The 21,626-nt window shown below is 40.2% G+C and overlaps 1 protein-coding gene and 1 pseudogene across 1 annotated transcript in view; one reads left to right on the top strand and one right to left on the bottom strand.

Moving 5' to 3' along the window:
- Nucleotides 1-21,626, bottom strand: part of POLQ (DNA polymerase theta) — a 136,020-nt gene that overhangs the window by 104,274 nt on the left and 10,120 nt on the right. Inside the window, exon 6 of the mRNA XM_060198280.1 lies at nucleotides 4,570-4,789. Coding sequence (XP_060054263.1) covers nucleotides 4,570-4,789 — 220 coding nt within the window. The remainder of the gene's footprint in view (nucleotides 1-4,569; nucleotides 4,790-21,626) is intronic.
- Nucleotides 8,169-21,619, top strand: LOC132540195 (transcription initiation factor TFIID subunit 12-like; annotated as a pseudogene).

Raw genomic sequence — 21,626 nt, 5'->3', positions numbered from 1 at the left:
CGTCTATTCCTAGGCATATACTGAGCAATTCTACTCCAAAGCATATACTGAAAAAACACTTACCTGAAAAGAGAAATGCACAGCCATGCTCAGTGCAGTGCTATTTATAATAACCAAAATATGGAATCAACTGAAGTGCCTAACAGATAAAGGGGTTAAGAAGTTATGATGGCTTTACCTGCTTCAACAAACCAGGGGAGGTAAGATTATGGTTATGCAAAGAGACTTTCATGCCTGAGGTTCCAGAGTTCCAGGTTTAATACCCTGTACCACCATAAGCCAGAGCTGAGCAGAGTGCTCTGATTCTAAATAAATAAATAAATAAAATAGGAGGCAAAGGCCCACCAGGAGTAGCTTATTCATAGTGCTGGCACCGAGTCCCAGAGATAACCCTAGTAGAAAAAAAGAAAGAAGAGAAGGAAGGAAGGGAGGGAGGAAAGAAGGAAGGAAGCGAGGGAGGGAGAAGGTAGGAAGGAAGGGAAGGAGAGAGGGAGAAGGAAGGGAAAAAAAAGAAAAGAGAAAGAGGGAGGAAAGAAAGAGGAAAAGAGAAGATGAAAGGAAGGAGATAAAAAAAGAAAAGAAAGAAAGAAGAAAGAAGGAAGGAAAAGGAGAGAAAGAGGGAGGGAAGGAGAGAGGGAGGAAGAAAGGGAAGAAAGGAAGAAAGAAAATGGAGGAAAAGAGAGAAAATAAAGGAAGGAGGAAACAGAAAAGGAAAGAAATTATGATATATGCATACATATTATATCATTCAGTTATGAGAAAAGGTGAGACCTTGTCCTTAGCTACAACAGGGATGGAACTGGAGAGAATCCAAGTAAACTGCTTAGAAAGAGGAAGACAGGGAGCGGGGCAGTGGTGCACCTGGTTAAGTACACATGTCACCATGCATGAGGACCTAGGTTCAAGCCCCCATACCCATCTGCATAGGGAAAGCTTCACTAGCAGTGAACCAGTGTTGCAGGTATGTGTGTGTGTGTGTGTGTCCTACTCTATCCTCACTCTCATTATCTCTGTCCTATCAAATTAAATAAAGTTAAAAGAGAGAGAGAGAGAGGCCGGGTGGTGGCGCACCTGGCTGAGTGCACATGTTACAATGCACAAGGACCCAGGTTTGAGCCCCTGGTCCCCACCCGCAAGGGGGAACACTATGTAAATGGAAGCAGTGCCACGGGTGTTTCTCTGTCTCTCTTCCTCTCTATCTTCCCCATACCTCTTGATTTCTGACTATCTAACAAATAAATAAAGATAATGACAAAAAAAAAAAGTAAGAGAGAAAGAGGAAAACAAGGGGTAAAAAAAGAAAAAAATGGGAAAAAAAGGAAAAAATGGCCACCAGGAGTGGTGGATTCATCGTGTAGGCACCAAGCCCTAGTGATAATCCTGGTGGCAATAATAAACAAGCTGCTATGAACAAAGAACAAAGAATAACGGAAGTAACAAAGAATTAACGGAAGGAAGGAAGGAAGGAAGGAAGGAAGGAAGGAAGGAAGGAAGGAAGGAAGGAAGGAAGGAAGGAAGAAAGAGAAAGAAAGCAGAGAAGGAAGGAAGGAAGGAAGGAAGGGAGGGAGGGAGGGAGGGAGGGAGGAAGGAAGGAAGGAAGGAAGGAAGGAAAGAAGGAAGGAAAGAGAGGGAGAGAGAAATGAAAGAGAGGCCAGGAAGTAGTCCTGATAGAAAGAAAAAATAAGAAAATATGGGGGCTGGCGTTAGCACAGCAGATTATGCATATATGGCGCAAAGCGCAAGGATGGACATAAGGATCCCAGTTCAAGGCCTCCCCCCCACAGGCAAGGAGGGTCACTTCAGAAGTAGTGAAGCAGTACTCCCCTCTTTCAATTTCTCTCAGTCCTATTCAACAGCAACAACAATAATAACAACAACAAGGCCAACAAAATGGGAAAATAACCTCTGGGAGCAATGGATTTGTAGTGCAGGCACTGAGCCCCAGCCCCTCTAACCCTAGAGGCAAAAAAGAAAGAAAGAAAGAAAGAAAGAAAGAAAGAAAGAAAGAAAGAAAGAAAGAAAGAAAGAAAGAAAGAAAGAAAGAAAGAAAGGGAGAAAGAAAGAGAAAAAGAAAGAAAGAAAGAAAGAGAAAAAGAAAGAAAGAAAGAAAGAAAGAAAGAAAGAAAGAAAGAAAGAGAAAGAAAGAAAGAGAGCAAGGAAAGAATATTTTTTCCCAGCTAAAAAGAGAAATTGATAGAATTAGTGTCAGGAAATTATAATAATTTAAATTTAAGGTAAACAATTCCTTTTTTTTGCCTCCACAGTTATCGCTGGGGTTTAGTGCCTGCACTACAAATCCACTGCTCCTGGTGGCCATCTTTTTTTCCCACTGTTGTTGTTGTTGCTGCTGCTGCTGCTGCTGGATAGAACTGAAATTGACAGAGAAGTGGAAGACAGAGAGGGGGAGAAAAATATAGACACATGCAAACCTGTTTCACCACCTGCAAAGCAACCCCCTGCAGGTTGAGAGCTGGGGGCTTTAACCAGGATCCTTGCAACAGTTATGTGCATTTACCCCACTGTGCTACTACCCAGCCCCCAGCATTTCCTTTCACCATCACCACCAACTCTTTAGAACCACCAAAGTGGATGGAGGGGGTTCAGGTCCTGGTGCTTGATAGGGTTGGGAAACCTATGGTAGAGTTGACAGTGTTTTGTTTCTGAGAAATCTGGGGTCAGGCAGTAGTGTAGTGGGTTAAGCACACATGGAGTGAAGCACAAGGACCAGTATAAGGATCTCAGTTGGAGTCATAGGCTCCCCACCTGCAGGGTGGGGGTAGCTTCAGAAGCCGTGAAGCAGGTCTGCAGCTGTCTATCTTTCTCTCCCCCTGTCTTCCCCACTTCTCTCTATTTCTCTCTGTCCTATCAGTAATAACAACAACAAGGACAACAAAAATGTGAAAAATGGTCTCCAGGAGCAGTGGATTTGTAATGCAGACACTGAGCCCCAGGGATAACCCTGGAAACAAACAAACAACAACAACAAATGAAAACTGAGAAATTTTATACATGTATCAAAAAATATATTTACTGTAAACCATTAATCTCCCAATTAAAAAATTAAGACTGGTCAGGGAATCCTGAGATTCTCACACAGACATGATGAGCCTAGATCTCAAACAGATCCCTCTCTCTATTGTGACTGGTCATCTCCATCAGGAACAATACAATGGACCCCTCTGGGGTGCCCCATAGGACCTTGCCTTCAATGTGGATCAACAACAGTAGAGAATGTTCCATCCTCCAAAGGGAATGTTCCATCCTCTGTCACCTGAGGAAGATGGGTACTGAAACTGGGGCAGCTTGGAACATTCCTACTCATGACCACAGAATGTGAGATCAGATCTACCGGGATGCAGAGGTTACATAGGCTCCTAAGCTCAATATAGGCCCCAGATCAAATCAAATTAAAATTAACAATATTTATACACCTTTCCCATATTAGGGAGCTACTCTCTTCCCTGATCCAGCTTCCTAGCCCTTTTTCCAGCTATTAACATCATCTCCCCAGACAATAACTTGGGTCCATCTGCATTATCAGAGGTCAGGCTCAGGAAAAAACTAATATAGTCATGGGACAATTGGAATATAACTAAAATAGGCCTACTGGCTATCTTTAAAACGGAGACCCCAAATCTTCATCTGCAATATTCCAGCCTTTAGGTTCATGATTAATCAACAATTTGTATGGCTTTATATGTTAACTCTTTGTTCAGCCACCGGGTTCCAGATGCTAGCATGATGCCAACCTGACGTCCCTGGGCAGACGACCCCACCAATGTATACTGGATCCCTGTTTCCCCAGAGTCCAGCCCCCTAATTAAAGAGAGAGAGAGAGAGAGAGCTGGGAGTGTGGACTGACCTGCCAACACTCATGTTCAGTGGGGAAGCAACTACAGAAGTCAGACCTTCCACTTTCTGCAAACCATAATGACCCTGGGTCCATACTTTCAGAGGGATAAAGAATAGGAAGGCTATCAGGGGAGGTGATAAGATATATGAAGTTCTGGTGGTGGGAGTTGTGTAGAACTGTACCCCTTTTATCCAATGGTTTTGTCAGTGTTTCCCCTTTTTTAAATTTTTTTTTAATTTTCTTTCTTTTTTATTTTATTTATTACCTTTTGTTGTCCTTGTTGTTTTTTTATTGTTGTAGTTATTGTTGTTATTGATGTCATTGTTGTTGGATAGGAAGAGAGAAATGGAGAGAGGAAGGGAAGACAGGGAAGATAGACACCTGCATACCTGCTTCACAACTTGTGAAGCGACTCCCCTGCAGGTAGGGAGCCTGGGGCTCAAACTGAAATCCTTACGCCAGTCCTTGTGCTTTGCGCCACCTGTGCTTAACCCGCTGGGCTACCGCCTGACTCCCAGTGTTTCCTTTATATAAATAAAAACATATATATATATATATATATATGACTTATTATTCACATAATGGACAATAAAGCATGTTTAGTTACTTTTTATTCCTTAGTTCACGTAATTCAAAAACTGTTTAGTACTTACTAGAAAACACAATCAAACACAAACCAATGGCAGTTGTGCTAAAAAAAAAAAAAAATTACTTACCTTCACTTGTAGTATAGGTTGAAATTCCCTCACAAGCTTCATTGAAGAGTCATAGACAGAATTTCCTATTTTTACTGACTCCAATAACGGTACAGGACGAAAATCTGTGTGGTAGAGTTCAGCATTCAACCAGGAAGCCACAAACTCCAAATTAGGAAGAGTAGCACTCATACCAACAATCTGTATGGCATTAGGCAAACAACTGGCTAAATCTGTTTGGCTGTAAAAAAAAAAAAAAAAAAAAAAGAGAGAGAGAGAGAAGAAAACTATGTTTAAAGATTCCTGGTAATTTCCCAGCTCTGACCATGAGCTGCGAGCTCAAACCAATAGGGACTTAGAGGTTCTGGTGATATATACATACATATATATGCCCTGGAAATTTTTTTTTTCAAGAATGGCAGCTACTGTCTGCCTAATCCAACTTTCTAGCACCTTTCTCTACTCTGACACCATTCTCTCAGACAGTATTCTTATCCAATTTCAGTCTAGTTACCAAACTCAAGCAATACTACCATAGTTGTGTGCCCCTGGGAACATGCCTAAAATGACTTCCTAGCTTTCTTCTACCCTAAAATCCCTAATCTCATCTACTCTAATCTTGGTCCCTATTCATTAACCATTTTGTCTCAACTTAGGTCATGCCACCTTCCAGTCACCAAGTTACAGATGCTACCATGACTCCATCCCAACTTCTCTGGGCAACCTCACCAATGTGTCCTGGATAAGATAGAAACAGTCTAGGGGGTATGGATCGACATGTTAACCCCATGCTCAGCAGAGAAGCAATTACAGAAGCCAGAATTCCTTCCTTCTAACACCCATGCTCAGCACAGAAGGAATTACAGAAGTCAGAATTCCTACCTTCTGCACCCCAAACAACCTTGATCCATATTCCCAGTGAGAGGGAAGTGATAGGATGAAGGTAAGAGGGCTCTGAGCACCCAGAGAGAGAGAGAGAAGGGAAAGGAGAGGGACATATGGAGGTAGTTATGATGTCATGAGTGTCTTGGAGGGGAAGAGAGGATTGAATCAGGAGAAAAAGGGGCAATTATGTATAAATGTGGATAGATAGTTGTAGAGATGATGGTTGGCCCATGTCTACAACCTTAGGGGAACTGTGGTAGACTGCAGTGGAGTGAAAATTCAGAACTCTAGTGGTGGAAATGGTGTGGGTTTAAACCCCTGTTGACATGTAATTTTGTAAAATAAAAAAAAAGATTCATGGTATTAATTACATGTAATGATTATATCACTAATTTTAATCATGTACCTTACATATACCCCTATATGGTACATGCTGGCAAGTAAAACTACTGGATAATGATTTTCTTCAATTTTATCACATGATACTAAATTGTTTCCCAAAGAAACTGTACTAAAGTATTGCTCCTACAATCCATGATTTTTATTGTTCAATCTATATACATGTATTCCATATTTACTAAATGTCACTATTAAGCATTGTTAGTCTTTATAATGCTAGCCATTATATAAAGTATATAGTAGTAACCTTTGAAGAGGTATTTTTTTTCTTTTTCTTTTTTTTTTTTTTTTTATTAATTAACAAAACCATAGGGTAGGAGGGGTACAACTCCACACAATTCCCACCGCCCAATCTCCATATCCCACCCCCTCCCCCGATAGCTTTCCCATTCTCTATCCCTCTGGGAGCATGGACCCAGGGTCATTGAGGGTTGCAGAAGGTAGAAGGTCTGGCTTCTGTAATTGCTTCCTCACTGAACATGGGCGTTGACTGGTCGGTCCACACTCCCAGTCTGCCTCTCTCTTTCCCTAGTAGGATGGGTCTCTGGGGAAGCTGAGCTCCAGGACACATTGGTGGTGTCTTCAATCCAGGGAAGTCTGGCTGGCATCCTGATGACACCTGGAACCTGGTGACTGAAAAGAGAGTTAACATACAAAGCCAAACAAATTGTTGAGCAATCTTGGACCCAAAGCTTGGAAAAGTGGAGAGGAAGTATTAGGGAGGTACTCACTGCAAACTCTAGTATACTTCTGCTTTCTTACTTTGGTGCCATACTCCAAACTCAGTCAATTTCTGCTTTGCGTTTCTACTTCTTCTTCCTTTTTTTTTTTTTTTTTTTACATGCATAACATTCCCCAGATTCCCATTTAGCAATACAACCCCCACTATTTCATTCGTCATTTTTCATGGACCTGTATTCTCCCCACCCACCCACCCACCCCAGAGTCTTTTACTTTGGTGTAATACTCCAATTCCATTTTAGGTTCGACTTGTGTTTTCTTTTCTAATCTTGTTTTTCAACTTCGGCCTGAGAGTGAGATCATCCCATATTCATCCTTCTGTTTCTGACTTATTTCACTCAACATGATTTTTTCAAGGTCCATCCAAGATCGGCTGAAAACGGTGAAGTCACCATTTTTTACAGCTGAGTAGTATTCCATTGTGTATATAGACCACAACTTGCTCAGCCACTCATCTGTTGTTGGACACCTGGGTTGCTTCCAGGTTTTGGCTATTACAAATTGTGCTGCCAAGAACATATGTGTACACAGATCTTTTTGCATGGATGTGTTGGGTTCCTTAGGATATATCCCCAGGAGGGGAATTGCAGGATCATAGGGTAGGTCCATTTCTAGCCTTCTGAGAGTTCTCCAGACAGTTCTCCACAGAGGTTGGACCAATTGACATTCCCACCAGCAGTGCAGGAGGGTTCCTTTGACCCCACATCCTCTCCAGCATTTGCTGCTGTTACCTTTTCTGATGTGTGACATTCTCACAGGAGTGAAGTGATATCTCATTGTTGTCTTGATTTGCATTTCTCTGACAATCAGAGACTTGGAGCATTTTTTCATGTGTTTCTTGGCCTTTTGGATCTCTTCTGTGGTGAATATTCTGTCCAATTCTTCCCCCCATTTTTGGATGGGGTTATTTGTTGTCTTGTTGTTGAGTCTGGTAAGCTCTTTATATATGTTGGTTATTAAACTCTTATCTGATGTATGGCATGTAAAGATCTTTTCCCATTCTGTGAGGGGTCTCTTGATTTGGGTAGTGGTTTCTTTTGCTGTGAAGAAGCTTTTTAATTTGAAGAGGTATTTTATACCTGAATTTTTTTTTCTTTTTTACCTCCAGGGTTATTGCTGGGGCTTGGTGCCTGCACCACAAATCCACTGCTCCTGGAGGCTATTTTTTCCCATTTTTGTTGCCCTTGTTTTATCATTGCTGTGTATTATTGTTGTTGTTATTATTGATGTCAGTGTTATTGGATAGGAGAGAGAGAAATGGAGAGAGGAGGGTAAGACAGAGAGGGGAAAGAAAGATAGACACCTGAAGACCTGCTTCACCACTTGTGAAGTGACCCCCCTGCAGGTGGGGTGCTGGGGGCTCAAACCACCTGTACTTAACCCACTGCGCTACCACCTGACCCCCCACTCTCAATTTCTAGTAAGAGTAAGCACCATTTCTTGTTTATGGACCATTTAAATACCCTCTTCTGGAGGTGGGGAGTGGTGCTGGAAGTACCCGGGAGGGCCAAGCAGTCGGACTGGCTGCTGAGATGATCACTTCACTGGGGCAGTTTCAGCATATCATAGGGAGATAGACGCTGCGGCCTTTGATTGGTCTTGCTCCTCATAGCTCCAGAAACAGGATCTTGATAAACTCTATCAGATGAAGTCCAAAGCTCGGCAGATTATGAACCAGTCTGGCCCTTCAGCCCTAATCAATCTGTCCAATTTTTCATCCATAAAACTGGAACTAGCCAGCATTCCCCAACAAGGTTCCATGGACAACAGTACTATATAATGGTTAAGATACCAGGCACTCGTGGGGCAGGAGGGCAACTTAGCCATGAAAACAATCAGGTAATGACCAAAAAGAAATTACAAGACTAAGTAAGAGAAGTGGATCCTAGCGAGCAACTGGATGAAGATATAGAGGGGGATGCTGCTGCAGACTGCTGATGATTTTATACAGAGTGTAGTGACTGCAGCCTGCCAGCTTGCCTGGCATCCTAAGTCAGTAAACCTAGCAGCTTTTTTCATAGCACCATTAGGAAGGTACTACTATCCTAGGCTCACAATTTTGCATGACCTGAAAATGCTATTATAAATATCCACATGACCCTTGGCAGAGAAATAGTTCCCTATCTTGGCTCTACAGACCAACTTTCCTGGGCTCCTGCCTCTCCATCCAGCCAGCAGGGCCACACTTCCACTCAGCTGTGACCACCTTGGAGATGAAAGATGTGCAGCTGCATCTAGAACACCAGTGGAACGTGGATCACAGGATTTGGCTCTGAAGAAATTCAACCTAACAAAAAAGCTATGGTCCAGGAGGTGGCGCAGGGGATAAAGCATCAGACTCTCAAGCATGACATCCTGAGTTCAATCCCCGGCAGCACATGTACCAGGGTGATGCCTGGTTCTTTCTCTCTCCACCTATGTTTCTATTAATAAATAAATAAAATCTTTAAAAAAAAAAGTTTGCGCCACAGAAGCTCACAGAGAATGGCGCTGATCCAGAAAACAGCCAAGAAGTAACATGGGAATATCAGAGAATGGACAACAATATATTTGGAGATCCTTGAGCTGAAGCCTCAGCCATCTCAATCTGGGAATTTTTTTTTTTTTAATGCTTTACAGAGAAGCATATATTTTTTATTAGCAGTGCAGCAATATAATGACTGAGAGGATCTTCCAAAAGAATAAAGCCTCCTACCACTGTTTCTGAATCCTTTTCCCTGCCATCTCAAAGCTGAATATGGGCCCCAGATCAGATCAAATCGATGGGGTTCACAGTCAACAACATTTATACCCCTTTCCCATATTTGGGAGCTACTCTCTTCCCTGATCCAGCTTTCTGGTCCTTTTCCAGCCATGACATCATCTCCCCAGACAATAAGTTGGATCTACCTGCATACCAGATTTGAGGCTCAGAAAAAAACTAGTATAGTCATGGACCCTTTGGAATATAACTAAAATAGGCCTACTAGCTATCTTCAAAACAGAAACCCCCAAATCTTCATCTGCAATATTCTAACCTTTAGGTTCATGAGTAGTCAACAATTTTGTTTGGCTTTATATCTTAACTCTTTTTTCAGCCACCAGGTTCCAGATGCTACCATGATGACAACTGGAATTCCCTGGGCAGACAACACCACCAATGTGTCCTGGAGCCCTGCTTTCCTAGAGCCCCACCCCACTAGGAAAAGAGAAAGACAGGCTGGGAGTATGGATCGACCTGCCAACACCCATATTCAGTGGGGAAGCAAATACAGAAGCCAAACTTTCCACCTTCTGCACACCATAATGACCCTGGGTCCATACTCCTGGAGGGATAAAGAATAGGAAAGCTATCAGGGGAGGGGATGGGATATGGAGTTCTGGTGGTGGGAATTGTGTGGAGTTATACCACTCCTATCCTTTGGTTTTTGTGAGTTTTTCCCTTTTATAAGTGAAAAATTAAAAAAAAAAAAAAAAAAGCAATGTATCTTCCAGAGAAGATTTTATTTGTGGTTTATTATATAAGTGACTGAATATGGGCTAGAGCAATATGGTTTTGTTTGGTGAGACACTATTAGCAGTATTCATAGGTTTTGTTTCATTCTCCCTTTCCCTTTTCCCTGTACTTTGTAATGCCAGTGTTTATGTGAATATGACTTTCATCTGTTTTCTAGAATAAAGAAGTTATTCATCTAAAAATAAAAACAGATGAATTTAATAAATAAATGCCCTCTTCTAAATGTCTGTTTAAGCTCCTTCTTCATTGATATATTGGGCTGTGTATATTTCATTTTGTTTTGTTTTTAATTTGAAGAATTTTTAAAATGTTCTGAATAATGAATTTCATCTTTCTTTTAATTTTTTATCTTTATTTATCGGATAGAGGCAGCCAGAAATTAAAAGGGAAGGGAGTGGTAGAGAAGGAGAGATGCCTGCAATATTGCTTCACCACTCGCAAAGCTTTCCCCCTGCAGGTGGAGGTGGGGACTCAAACCCAGGTCCTTGTCCACTATAACATGTGCACTCAACCAGGTGCACCACCACCCGGCTTTGCTCACCTTTATTATTCCTCTCCTACTTTTTGTTATATTACTATTTTTTTTCTCAGTTCTTAAGGAGCAAAATTCATTGATTTTTCAGTTTCCCTTCTTTTGATATCCCCTCAATCACTCCAAAGTTAACCTTATCAAAGTAAGGACTGCCAAAGCTGAATAAGGGCAAGAGACTGGCATATTTTAATGATGACTCTTTAGTCACTATCAGGCCACCCCATCACCTAGGGCCCTAGTCAGGGAGTTCTGAGATTCCCAAACAGACATGATGGGCCTAGACCTCAAATAAATCCCTCTCTCCATTGTTACTGGTCACCTCTATCAGGAAAAACACAACAGACCCCTTTGTGGGCTCCCAGAAGACCTTGCCCTCAATGTGGATCAACAATGGCAGAGAATGTTCCATCCTCCGAAGGGAGGTTGGACAACATACTCTGTGCTACACCTGAGGAAGATGGGTCCTGAAACTGAGACAGCTTGGAACATTCCTACTCATGACCACAGAATGTGAGCTAAGATCTACCGGGATGCAGAGGTCACATAGGCCCCAGATCACATCGAATCGATGGGGTTTACAGTCAACAATATTTATACACCTTTCCCATATTTGGGAGCTACTCTCTTCCCTGATCTAGTTTCCTGGTCCTTTTCCAGCCATGACATCATCTCCCCAGACAATAACTTGGATATCAGATGTCAGGCTCAAAAAAAAAAAAAAAAAAAACTAGTACAGTCATGGACCCTTTGGAATATAACTAATATAACTAAAATAGGGCTACTAACTATCTACAAAACGGAGACCCCCCCCCCAACTCTTCATCTGAACTATTCCAGCCTTTAGGTTCATGATTTGTCAACAATTTGTTTGGCTTTATATATTGACTCTTTTTTCAGCCACCAGGTTCCAGATGCTAAGATGATGTCAACCGGACTTCCCTGGGCAGACGAACCCCACCAATGTGTCCTGGAGCGCTGAATGCCTTAAAAGACCTAAAGGAAAGTATTTCCAGACATACATTTTTAAAGTATACAAAAAATATATATCCTAAATAGCATGTAAGTTGAAATATCAATAATGTGACACTTTAACATTCCAAGATGTGCAAGTAAATCTAAAGAATTACGATCCAAAGAAAGGAGGCTCTGACCCAAGCAATAGACAGTGAGAACTGATGACTATGATAAAAAGAGGTTCTAAGATAACTTATGTAGGACATAGATAAAATAGCCATTTATTCAGAGTGAAACAACTCAGGAGACTTTAAGAGGAAATTCTTCAAGATAAATTTGGCAGAATAACAAATTTTCTAGAACATGTTAGACAGAGATTTATACAACTGAGTAAGAAGCCAGGGATAGAACAATAATGCATATATAGAATACCAACTTACCAAACAAAGACAATTATTAATTACATAGGGGGAAGAGTAGTTTAGAATATAAAAATAATCATACAAATTCAGTTGGCCTGACTTCCCTGGACAGATGACCTCACCAATATGTCCTAGAACTCCACCTCTCCAGAGCTCCACCCCACTAGGGAAAGGTAAAGACAGGCTGGCATATATATCAACCTGTCAATGCCCATGTCCAGCAGAGAAGAAATTATAGAAGGCAGACCTTTCACTTTCTGCACCCCATAGAGATCTTCGGTCTATATTCTCAGAGGGGTAAAGAATAGGGAAGCTCAACCTGAAGACTTAGAGCAGAATATGGATCGACCTGTCAATGCCCATGTTCAGTGAGGAAGCAATTGCAAAAGCCAGGCATCCCACCTTCTGCACCCCATAATGACCCTGGGTCCATACTCCCAGAGGCATAAAGAATAGGAAAGCTATCAGGGAATGGTATGAGATATGGAGTTCTGATGATGGGAATTGTATGGAGTTGTACCCCCTTTTATCCTGTGGTCTTGTCAGTGTTTCCATTTTATAAATTAAAAAAAAAAAAAAAAAAGAATGCTATTTGACCCGACCCTTGGTTAAAATAAGTAGTATTTAAATAGGTCCAGAAGTCTTTCAGCGAGAAGTAAATCATGTGTAAAGCTCAGTGTGATGGGGAAGTACAGGGTATCAATGAGTTGTCATTGTGATTACATTGTGAAATCTGTGACATTCAATAAAGCAAATTAAGGCTGAGAAAATGAAGTTGGGTTGCAGATAGACTGATGGGTGTAATGCTTCGTATTCAAAAGTGAAGTCATGGAAAAAAAAAAGAATAGGGAAGCTTCCAATGGAGGGGGTGGGATATGGCACTCTGGTGGTGAGAACTGTATGAATTATCCCACAGTCTTGTCAATCACTATTGAAGCACTAATAATAATAATTAAAAAAGAAAGAGAGATCTGTTTCTCTCCTCCCCTCTCCTCTCCCGGATCAACTAGGAATACCAAAGGAGACCACCTGGGACTGAAACAAGATAGGACTAGAACGACTACAGGAACCCACCAATTCCCAGTGAGTGCAAACATGTGTGGCTGGTGACAGAGAGGAGCCTAGGGAGAGATTAAGTGGCTGGAAACAATCCGATGGTCTATCAGTTGAGATACCACCTCCAGTCTGTCCCACCAACAATGGGACAGCTGAAGGGAGGAGAGGACTCCCCGGAGACTCACCAAGTGCAACTCTGAGTCTCCATTGCTACTGCCCTCAGAATCTGGAGCAGCAGCAGAGAGGGACACCAGGGGACAGAGATCTAAACAGCAAATTCAGAAGACCTATACCTCGGTGGCATAGCTGTGGGGCTATGAAAGTCTCTTTGCATAACCACCGGACTATCTCTGCCACACCCTGCCTTATCTCTTGGTTAGGAGTCAGTGATTAAGTTAAGAAGTCTACTTATAGTTAGAAGCCTTCAGGCTCCCATAGCCTACAGAGAAGAAAAAAAAAAAAAGAGGCTTTTAGATCACTGAGCTCCAACTCAGGGATTAAAATACTATTGAAACAACTATTAACTTCCACCACTGTGAACCCTTTAACTGCCTTACTTAGACACAAGTCAATCCAGGAAATAGTGATCAGTAATTTGAAAAGTACTAAGAGAGGGAACTCATAACATAATATATAAAATGGGTAAACTAACAAGAAGAAATATTGGAGAAACTAACCAGGACAACAGTCCAGCTAAAAGCCCCCCAAAGGATGAAGCACAAAATAACAAGTTCAACATCCAAACATTAGCTAAAAAAATAATCACAGGAGTTAGTAAAGAGTTTGAAAGAATTGTAATCAGAAATACAGGAACAACAAATGAGACTCTGGAAGAAAACACTAACTATCTCAAGGTTATTAGAGAACTGAAAGCTGAAATAGCTGAGCTAAGAACACAACTAGCTGAACAAGCTAAAACAGTATCAGAACAGGGAAACAAAATAGATGAACTCCAGAAAACAGTAGAGGGCAGAGAGAATAGAATCAATGAGGCTGAAGACAGAATTAGCAAGATCGAGGACGAATTAGAGACAACTAAAAAAGAAGTAAGAGATCTCAAAAAGAGATTAAAAGATGCTGAAAACAACACCAGAGACCTATGGGATGACTTCAAAAGAAACAATATATGCATTATTGGCTTCCCAGAGGAAGAAAGAGAGGGAGAGGAAGAAAGCATTCTTCAGGCCATAATAGCTGAAAACTTCTCTAGTCTAGACAACATCAAAGACATAAAGATTCAAGAAGCCCAAAGGGTCCCAAACAGAATTAACCCAGACTTAAAGACACCAAGACACATCATATTTAGAATGGAAAGGAATAAGGATAAAGAAAGGATCCCGAAGGCTACAAGAGAAAAACAAAGAGTCACCTACAGAGGAAAAGCCATAAGATTAGCAGCAGACTTCTCCACACAAACACTACAGGCCAGAAGAGAATGGCAAGATATCTATGATATCAATGAGAAAGGCTTTTAACCAAGAATACTATATCCTGCTAGACTGTCATTCAGACTAGATGGAGGCATCAAAACCTTCTCAGACAAGCAACAGTTGAAGGAATCAACTATCACCAAGCCTGCCCTGAAAGAAGTTCCGAAATGTCTTCTATAAACAGTCAGACCATCATAAATAGGACATATACCAGAACACTCTAAAACTCTACAAGAATGGCGTTAAAATATCTTCAATCTTTGATATCAATAAATGTCAATGGCCTAAATTCACCTATTAAAAGACACAGAGTAGGAAGATGGATCAGAAAATACAACCCAACAATATGCTGTCTACAGGAAACCCACCTAACTCAACAAGACAAACACAGACTTAAAGTGAAAGGATGGAAAACATTCATACAAGTCAATGGCTCACAAAAAAGGGCAGGAACAGCTATTCTCATATCTGACACGATAGACTTTAAAATAGATAAGATTAAAAAAGATAGGAATGGACACTACTTAACGCTCAGAGGATCAGTCAATCAAGAGGACTTAACAATTATTAACATCTATGCACCCAATGAGAAGCCATCAAAATACACCAAACGTCTACTGAAAGAGCTACAGCAATATATTAACAGCAACACAGTCATAGTAGGGGACTTCAACACCCCACTCTCTCAACTTGACAGATCATCCAGGCAGAAAATCAATAAAGACATCAGGGAGCTAAATGAAGAGATAGATAAACTAGAACTATTGGACATTTTCAGAGTCATTCATCCCAAGAAACTGGAATACACATTTTACTCAAATCCATATGGGTCATTCTCAAGGATGGACCATATGTTAGGCCACAAAGACAGCATCAGCAAATTCAAGAGCATTGAAATCATCCCAAGTATCTTTTCAGACCACAGTGGAATTAAACTAACACTTAACAATCAACAAAAGATTAGTAATAGTCCCAAAATGTGGAAGCTCAACAGTACACTTCTTAACAACCTCTGGGTCAAAGAGGAAATCAAGGAATAAATCAAAATGTTTCGAGACTTCAATGAAAATGAAGACACAAGCTATCAAAATATTTGGGACACAAGTTAATAGCTATACAAGCATACATTAGGAAATAAGAAAAAGCACATATAGACAGCCTGATTGCACATCTTAAAGACCTAGAAGAAGAACAACAAAGGAACCCTAAAGCAACCAGAAGGACAGAAATAAGTAACATTGAGAATAAGAAAACCATACAAAAGATCAACGAAAGTAAATGCTGGTTCTTCAAAAGAGTGAACAAAATTGACAAACCTTTAGCCAGACTCACAAAACAAAAAAGGGAGAAGACCCAAATAAATCGGATAGTAAATGGAAGAGGAGCTATCACAAGACACCACAGAAATTTAACATATCATGTGAGGTTTCTATGAACAACTATATACCACCAAGCTAGAGAACCTGGAAGAAATGGACGATTTCCTAGATACCTACCAACTTCGAAAACTAAGTAAAGAGGAAGTGTATAATAGGAACAGGCCCATCACAGCCAATGAAATTGAAACAGTTAACAAAAACCTCCCCAAAAATAAAAGTCCTGGACCAGATGGTTTTACAAATGAATTCTACAAAACCTTCAAAGAAGAACTAATACCTCTACTTTTAAAAGTTTTCCAGAAGATTCAAGACACTGGAATACTCCCTGCCAGCTTCTATGAAGCTAACATCACTCTAATACCAAAAGCAGACAGGGCCACAACCAAAAAAGAAAACTACAGACCAATATCTCTGATGAACATAGATGAGAAAATACTGAACAAAATTCTAGCCAACCAGATATAGCAGTATATTAAAAAGATTGTTCATCATGACCAAGTGGGGTTTATCACAGGCATGCAAGGTTGGTTTAATATACGTAAATCAATCAATGTGATCCACCACATCAACAAAAGCAAGACCAAAAACCACATGGTCATAGCAATAGATGCAGAGAAAGCCTTTGACAAAATACAACATCACTTTATGATCAAAACACTACAAAAAATGGGAATAGATGGAAAATTCCTGAAGATAGTGGAATCTTTATATAGCAAACCTACAGCCAACATCATACTCAATGGTGAAAAACTGGAAGCATTTCCCCTCAGATCAGGGACTAGACAGGGCTGCCCACTATCACCATTACTCTTCAACACAGAGTTAGAAGTTCTTGCCATAGCAATCAGGCAGGAGCAAGGAATTAAAGGGATACAGATTGGAAGAGAAGAAGTCAAACTCTCCCTATTTGCAGATGACATGATAGTATACACAGAAAAACCTAAGGAATCCAGCAAGAAGCTTTTGGAAATCATCAGGAAATACAGTAAGGTGTCAGGCTACAAAATTAACATTCAAAAGTCAGTGGCATTCCTCTATGCAAACACTAAGCTAGAAGAAATTGAAATCCAGAAATCAATTTCTTTTACTATAGCAACAAAAACAATAAAATATCTAGGAGTAAACCTAACCAAAGAAGTGAAAGACTTATATACTGAAAATTATGAGTCACTACTCAAAGAAATTGAAAAAGACACAAAGAAGTGGAAAGATTTTCCATGTTCATGGGTTGGAAGAATTAACATCATCTAAATGAATATACTACCCAGAGCCATCTACAAATTTAATGCTATCCCCTTCAAGATCCCAACCACATTTTTTAGGAGAATAGAACAAATGCTACAAATGTTTATCTGGAACCAGAAAAGACCTAGAATTGCCAAAACAATCTTGAGAAAAAAGAACAGAACCGGAGGCATCAAATTCCCAGATCTCAAATTGTATTATAGGGCCGTTGTCATCAAAACTGCTTGGTACTGGAACATGAATAGACACACTGACCAGTGGAATAGAATTGAGAGCCCAGAAGTGAGCCCCCACACCTACGGACATCTAATCTTTGACAAAGCGGCTCAGACTATTAAATGGGGAAACCAGAGTCTCTTCAACAAATGGTGCTGGAAACAATGGGTTGAAACATGCAGAAGAATGAAACTGAACCACTGTATTTCACCAAATACAAAAGTAAATTCCAAATGGATCAAGGACTTGGATGTTAGACCACAAACCATCATATACTTAGAAGAAAATATTGGCAGAACTCTTTTCCACATAAATTTTAAAGACATCTTCAATGAAACGAATCCAATTACAAAGAAGACTAAGGAAAGTATAAACCTATGGGACTACATCAAATTAAAAAGCTTCTTCACAGCAAAAGAAACCACTATCCAAACCAAGAGACCCCTCACAGAATGGGAGAAGATCTTTACATGCCATACATCAGACAAGAGGTTAATAACCAACATATATAATAAAGAACTTGCAAATCTCAACAACAAGACAACAAATAACCCCATCCAAAAATGGGGGGAGGATATGGACACAATATTCACAACAGAAGAGATCCAAAAGGCCAAGAAACACATGAAAAAATGCTCCAAGTCTCTGATTGTCAGAGAAATGCAAATAAAGACAACAATGAGATACCACTTCACTCCTGTGAGAATGTCATACATCAGAAAACGTAACAGCAGCAAATGCTGGAGAGGGTGTGGGGGTCAAAGGAACCCTCCTACACTGCTAGTGGGAATGTCAATTGGTCCAACCTCTGTGGAGAACTGTCTGGAGAACTCTCAGAAGGCTAGAAATGGACCTACCCTATGATCCTGCAATTCCTCTCCTGGGGATATATCCTAAGGAACCCAACATATCCATCCAAAAAGATCTGTGTACACATATGTTCTTGGCAGCACAATTCGTAATAGCCAAAACCTGGAAGCAACCCAGGTGTCCAACAACAGATGAGTGGCTGGGCAAGTTGTGGTATATATACACAATGGAATACTACTCAGCTGTAAAGAATGGTGACTTCACCGTTTTCAGTCGATCTTGGATGGACCTTGAAAAAATCATGTTGAGTGAAATAAGTCAGAAACAGAAGGATGAATATGGGATGATCTCACTCTCAGGCAGAAGCTGAAAAACAAGATCAGAAAAGAAAACACAAGTAGAACCTGAAATGGAATTGGCATATCGCACCAAAGTAAAAGTCTCTGGGGTGGGTGGGTGGGGAGAATACAGGTCCAAGAAGGATTCAGAGGACCTAGTGGGGGTTGTACTGTTATATGGGAAACAGGGGAATGTTATGCATGTACAAACTATTGTACTTACTGTTGAATGTAAAACATTATTTCCCCAATAAAAAAAAAAAATCAGAAAAAAAAAAGAAAGTTTACATGTCATAATAGTGCTACACTGAATACGAATCTAAGCAAAATTATAGTGGAAACATAAAAGAGATATGTGTGTAGGGGGGTGTTGTGATGGACTGAGAAAAGACTACATATAAAAGAGATAGTTTTCCATTTCCATAGTAAGATGTAGAAAATATATGTGTGTGCACATATATATAATCTCAAATTTTATTTAAAGACACCACTGCAAATAGAAATTTTTAGAAAACTATAAGTGGACAGTATTTGCCTCTAGAAAGTGGAAAATGAAGTGCAATTTTTCAAAATTATCCTTGAGTTATTAAAATATGCATGTGACAAACAGGAAAATTAGACTTTTAAAAAATTCTATCATAAAAGTGAATGGTTGCGGGTGGGGCGGTAGCTCAGCAGGTTAAGCACACGTGGGGCAAAGCACAAGGACCAGGTGTAAGGATCCCAATTTGAGCCCCCGGCTCCATACCTGCAGGGGAATCGCTTCACAGGTGAAGCAAGTCTGCAGGTGTCTGTCTTTCTCTCCCCCTCTCTGTCTTCCCCTCCTCTCTCCATTTCTCTCTGTCCTATCCAACAACAAACGACATCAACAACAATAATAATAACCACAACAAGGCTACAACAACAAGGGCAACAAAAGAGGGAAAAAATGGCCTCCAGGAGCAGTTGATTCATGGTGCAGGCACTGAGCCCCAGCAATAACCCTGGAGGCAAAAATAATAATAATAAAAATTAAGAAACAAAAAAATTTTTTTAAGTAAATGATCAAATATTTAAAAATATTTACAGAACAATCTAAAATCAGTCATAACAAATTCTTCTGGAACAAAAGTAAAGTACTATATGTGGGTTTGATCTAAAAAAAGTATTACATTCCTTACATTTTTTTTCCTTAACCTCCAAAGCATTGATCAGCTCAGGCTGATGGTGATGTTGGGAACTGAACCTGGAGCTTTTGAACCTCAGGCTTAGAAGTCTTTTTTGCATAACCATATGCTATCTACCCCTGCCCTCTCCTTACCTTTTTAAGCATAGTTTTTAATTGATTTTTTTTTGAGGATGTTGTTTTACAAGATTGTTGTTGTCTCAGGAGTACAATTTCACATCTCTCAAACCATAAGCTAGTCTGCTTCACACACTAGACTACCCTTTCCCTCTACTGTAAGGTTTTCTGGTCTCCTCCTTTATTTATTTATTTATTTATTTATTTATTTATTTATTTATTTATTTTGCCTCTAGGGTTATTGCCTGCACCACTGAATCCACTGCTCTTGGAGGCCATTTTTTTCCCTTTTGTTACCCTGGTTGTTTTACCATTGTTGTGGTTATTATTATCATTGTTATTGATGTTGTTGTTGGATAGAACAGAGAGAAATGGAGAGAGGAGGGGAAGACAGAGGGGGGAGAGAAAGACAGACACCTTCAGACCCGCCTCACTGCCTGTAACCCACTCCCCTGCAGGTGGGGGCCGAGGGCTAGAACCGGGATCCTTATGCTGGTCCTTGTGCTTTGCACCACATGCACTTATCCCACTGCGCTACCACCCGACTCCCCTTCTGGTCTCCTCCTATCCCCACCACCAACAACAATATCATCAAGTGATTTGCCTATTTTATCTTCAACATATTTTATGGATTTTGAGTTTGACCTCTAAATTGGTGATCCATTTTGAGTTGACTAGTACATGGCATGAGATGGTAATCCAGCTTTTCTTTAGCATGCTGCTGTCCAGTCTTCCCATTATCCATTTGCAGAGACCTTCTTTTCTCCACTTAATGCTCTTAGCTCCTTTATTATAGACTAACTGTCCATGTATATAAAGTTTCATTTCTCAATTCTATTCCATTAATCTATGTCTATTTCTGATTCAGTGCCACAGTGTTTTAATTAATATAACTTTGTAGGATAGTTTAAAGTCAAGGCATGAGATTACTCCATTCTTATTCTTTTCTTTCAGGATTGCTTTAGCAATTCTGAGTCTTTTGTGGTTCCAAATAGATTTCAGTAGTGTTTATTCTATTTCTTTCGAGAATGTCATTGGAATTTTTGTTTTAATTTTTAACATAGAGACAGAAAAGCAGAGAGAGAGGGAGTGAAAAAGACCACAACACTGAAGTTTTAGTGGGAGGTTGGGCTCAAGCCTGGGTCACATTATCAAGCAACACACTATCCAAGTAAGCTATATCAGCCCTTACTTTAGTTTTTATTTGGTTCTTGAGTTAACTTTGTTTTACAAGCCTGTGTTTTGAGGTACAATTTTCACCTCCTCAAGATATATCCCCACCACCAACACCCCCACACAAAAGCACCAATACCCTTCCATCAAAGTCCACTGAACCATCTCGTCCCCTCTACTTTCCAACCCCAACCCCCTCACACACACACACACACACACACACACACACACACACACACACACACACACACAACTTTGTTAATATTAATCTAAATCCTGTTGTTGCATACTCAGCTTTTGTGGGGTGCAGTGTCCTCTAAGTACCCAGTAATCTCAAACTGCATTTAATCCTGCTGTTTCTTTATTTTCTCTGGCTAATCTGCCTGTTGGTGAAAGTAGAGTATTAAAATCCCTTACTATTCTTGTATTGCTGTCAATGTCTCTCTTCAAGTCAACTAAAACTTGCTTTATCTATTTTGAGGCTCTTTTGCTTAGTGCATTTATGTTAATGTGAGTTAAGCTTTCTTGATGTATTGATCTTTTGATGATTATATAGTGACTGATGACATCTTTTGAGACTTTTTTAGCTTGAAATCTACTTTGATAAAAAAAAAATGCCTCTTTTTTGCTTGTATAACTGTTTTCCTAACTTTTGCTTTTAGTCTATGTTTATTTCTTAAACACAGATTTGTCTCTTGCAAGCAGTAACCTAAACTCAAC

This window comes from Erinaceus europaeus, chromosome 9 (genome assembly GCF_950295315.1).
Source record: "Erinaceus europaeus chromosome 9, mEriEur2.1, whole genome shotgun sequence".
NCBI classification, from domain to species: domain Eukaryota; kingdom Metazoa; phylum Chordata; class Mammalia; order Eulipotyphla; family Erinaceidae; genus Erinaceus; species Erinaceus europaeus.
The sequence above is the reverse complement of the archived record's forward strand: the minus strand, read 5'-3'. Positions and strand labels throughout refer to the sequence as shown.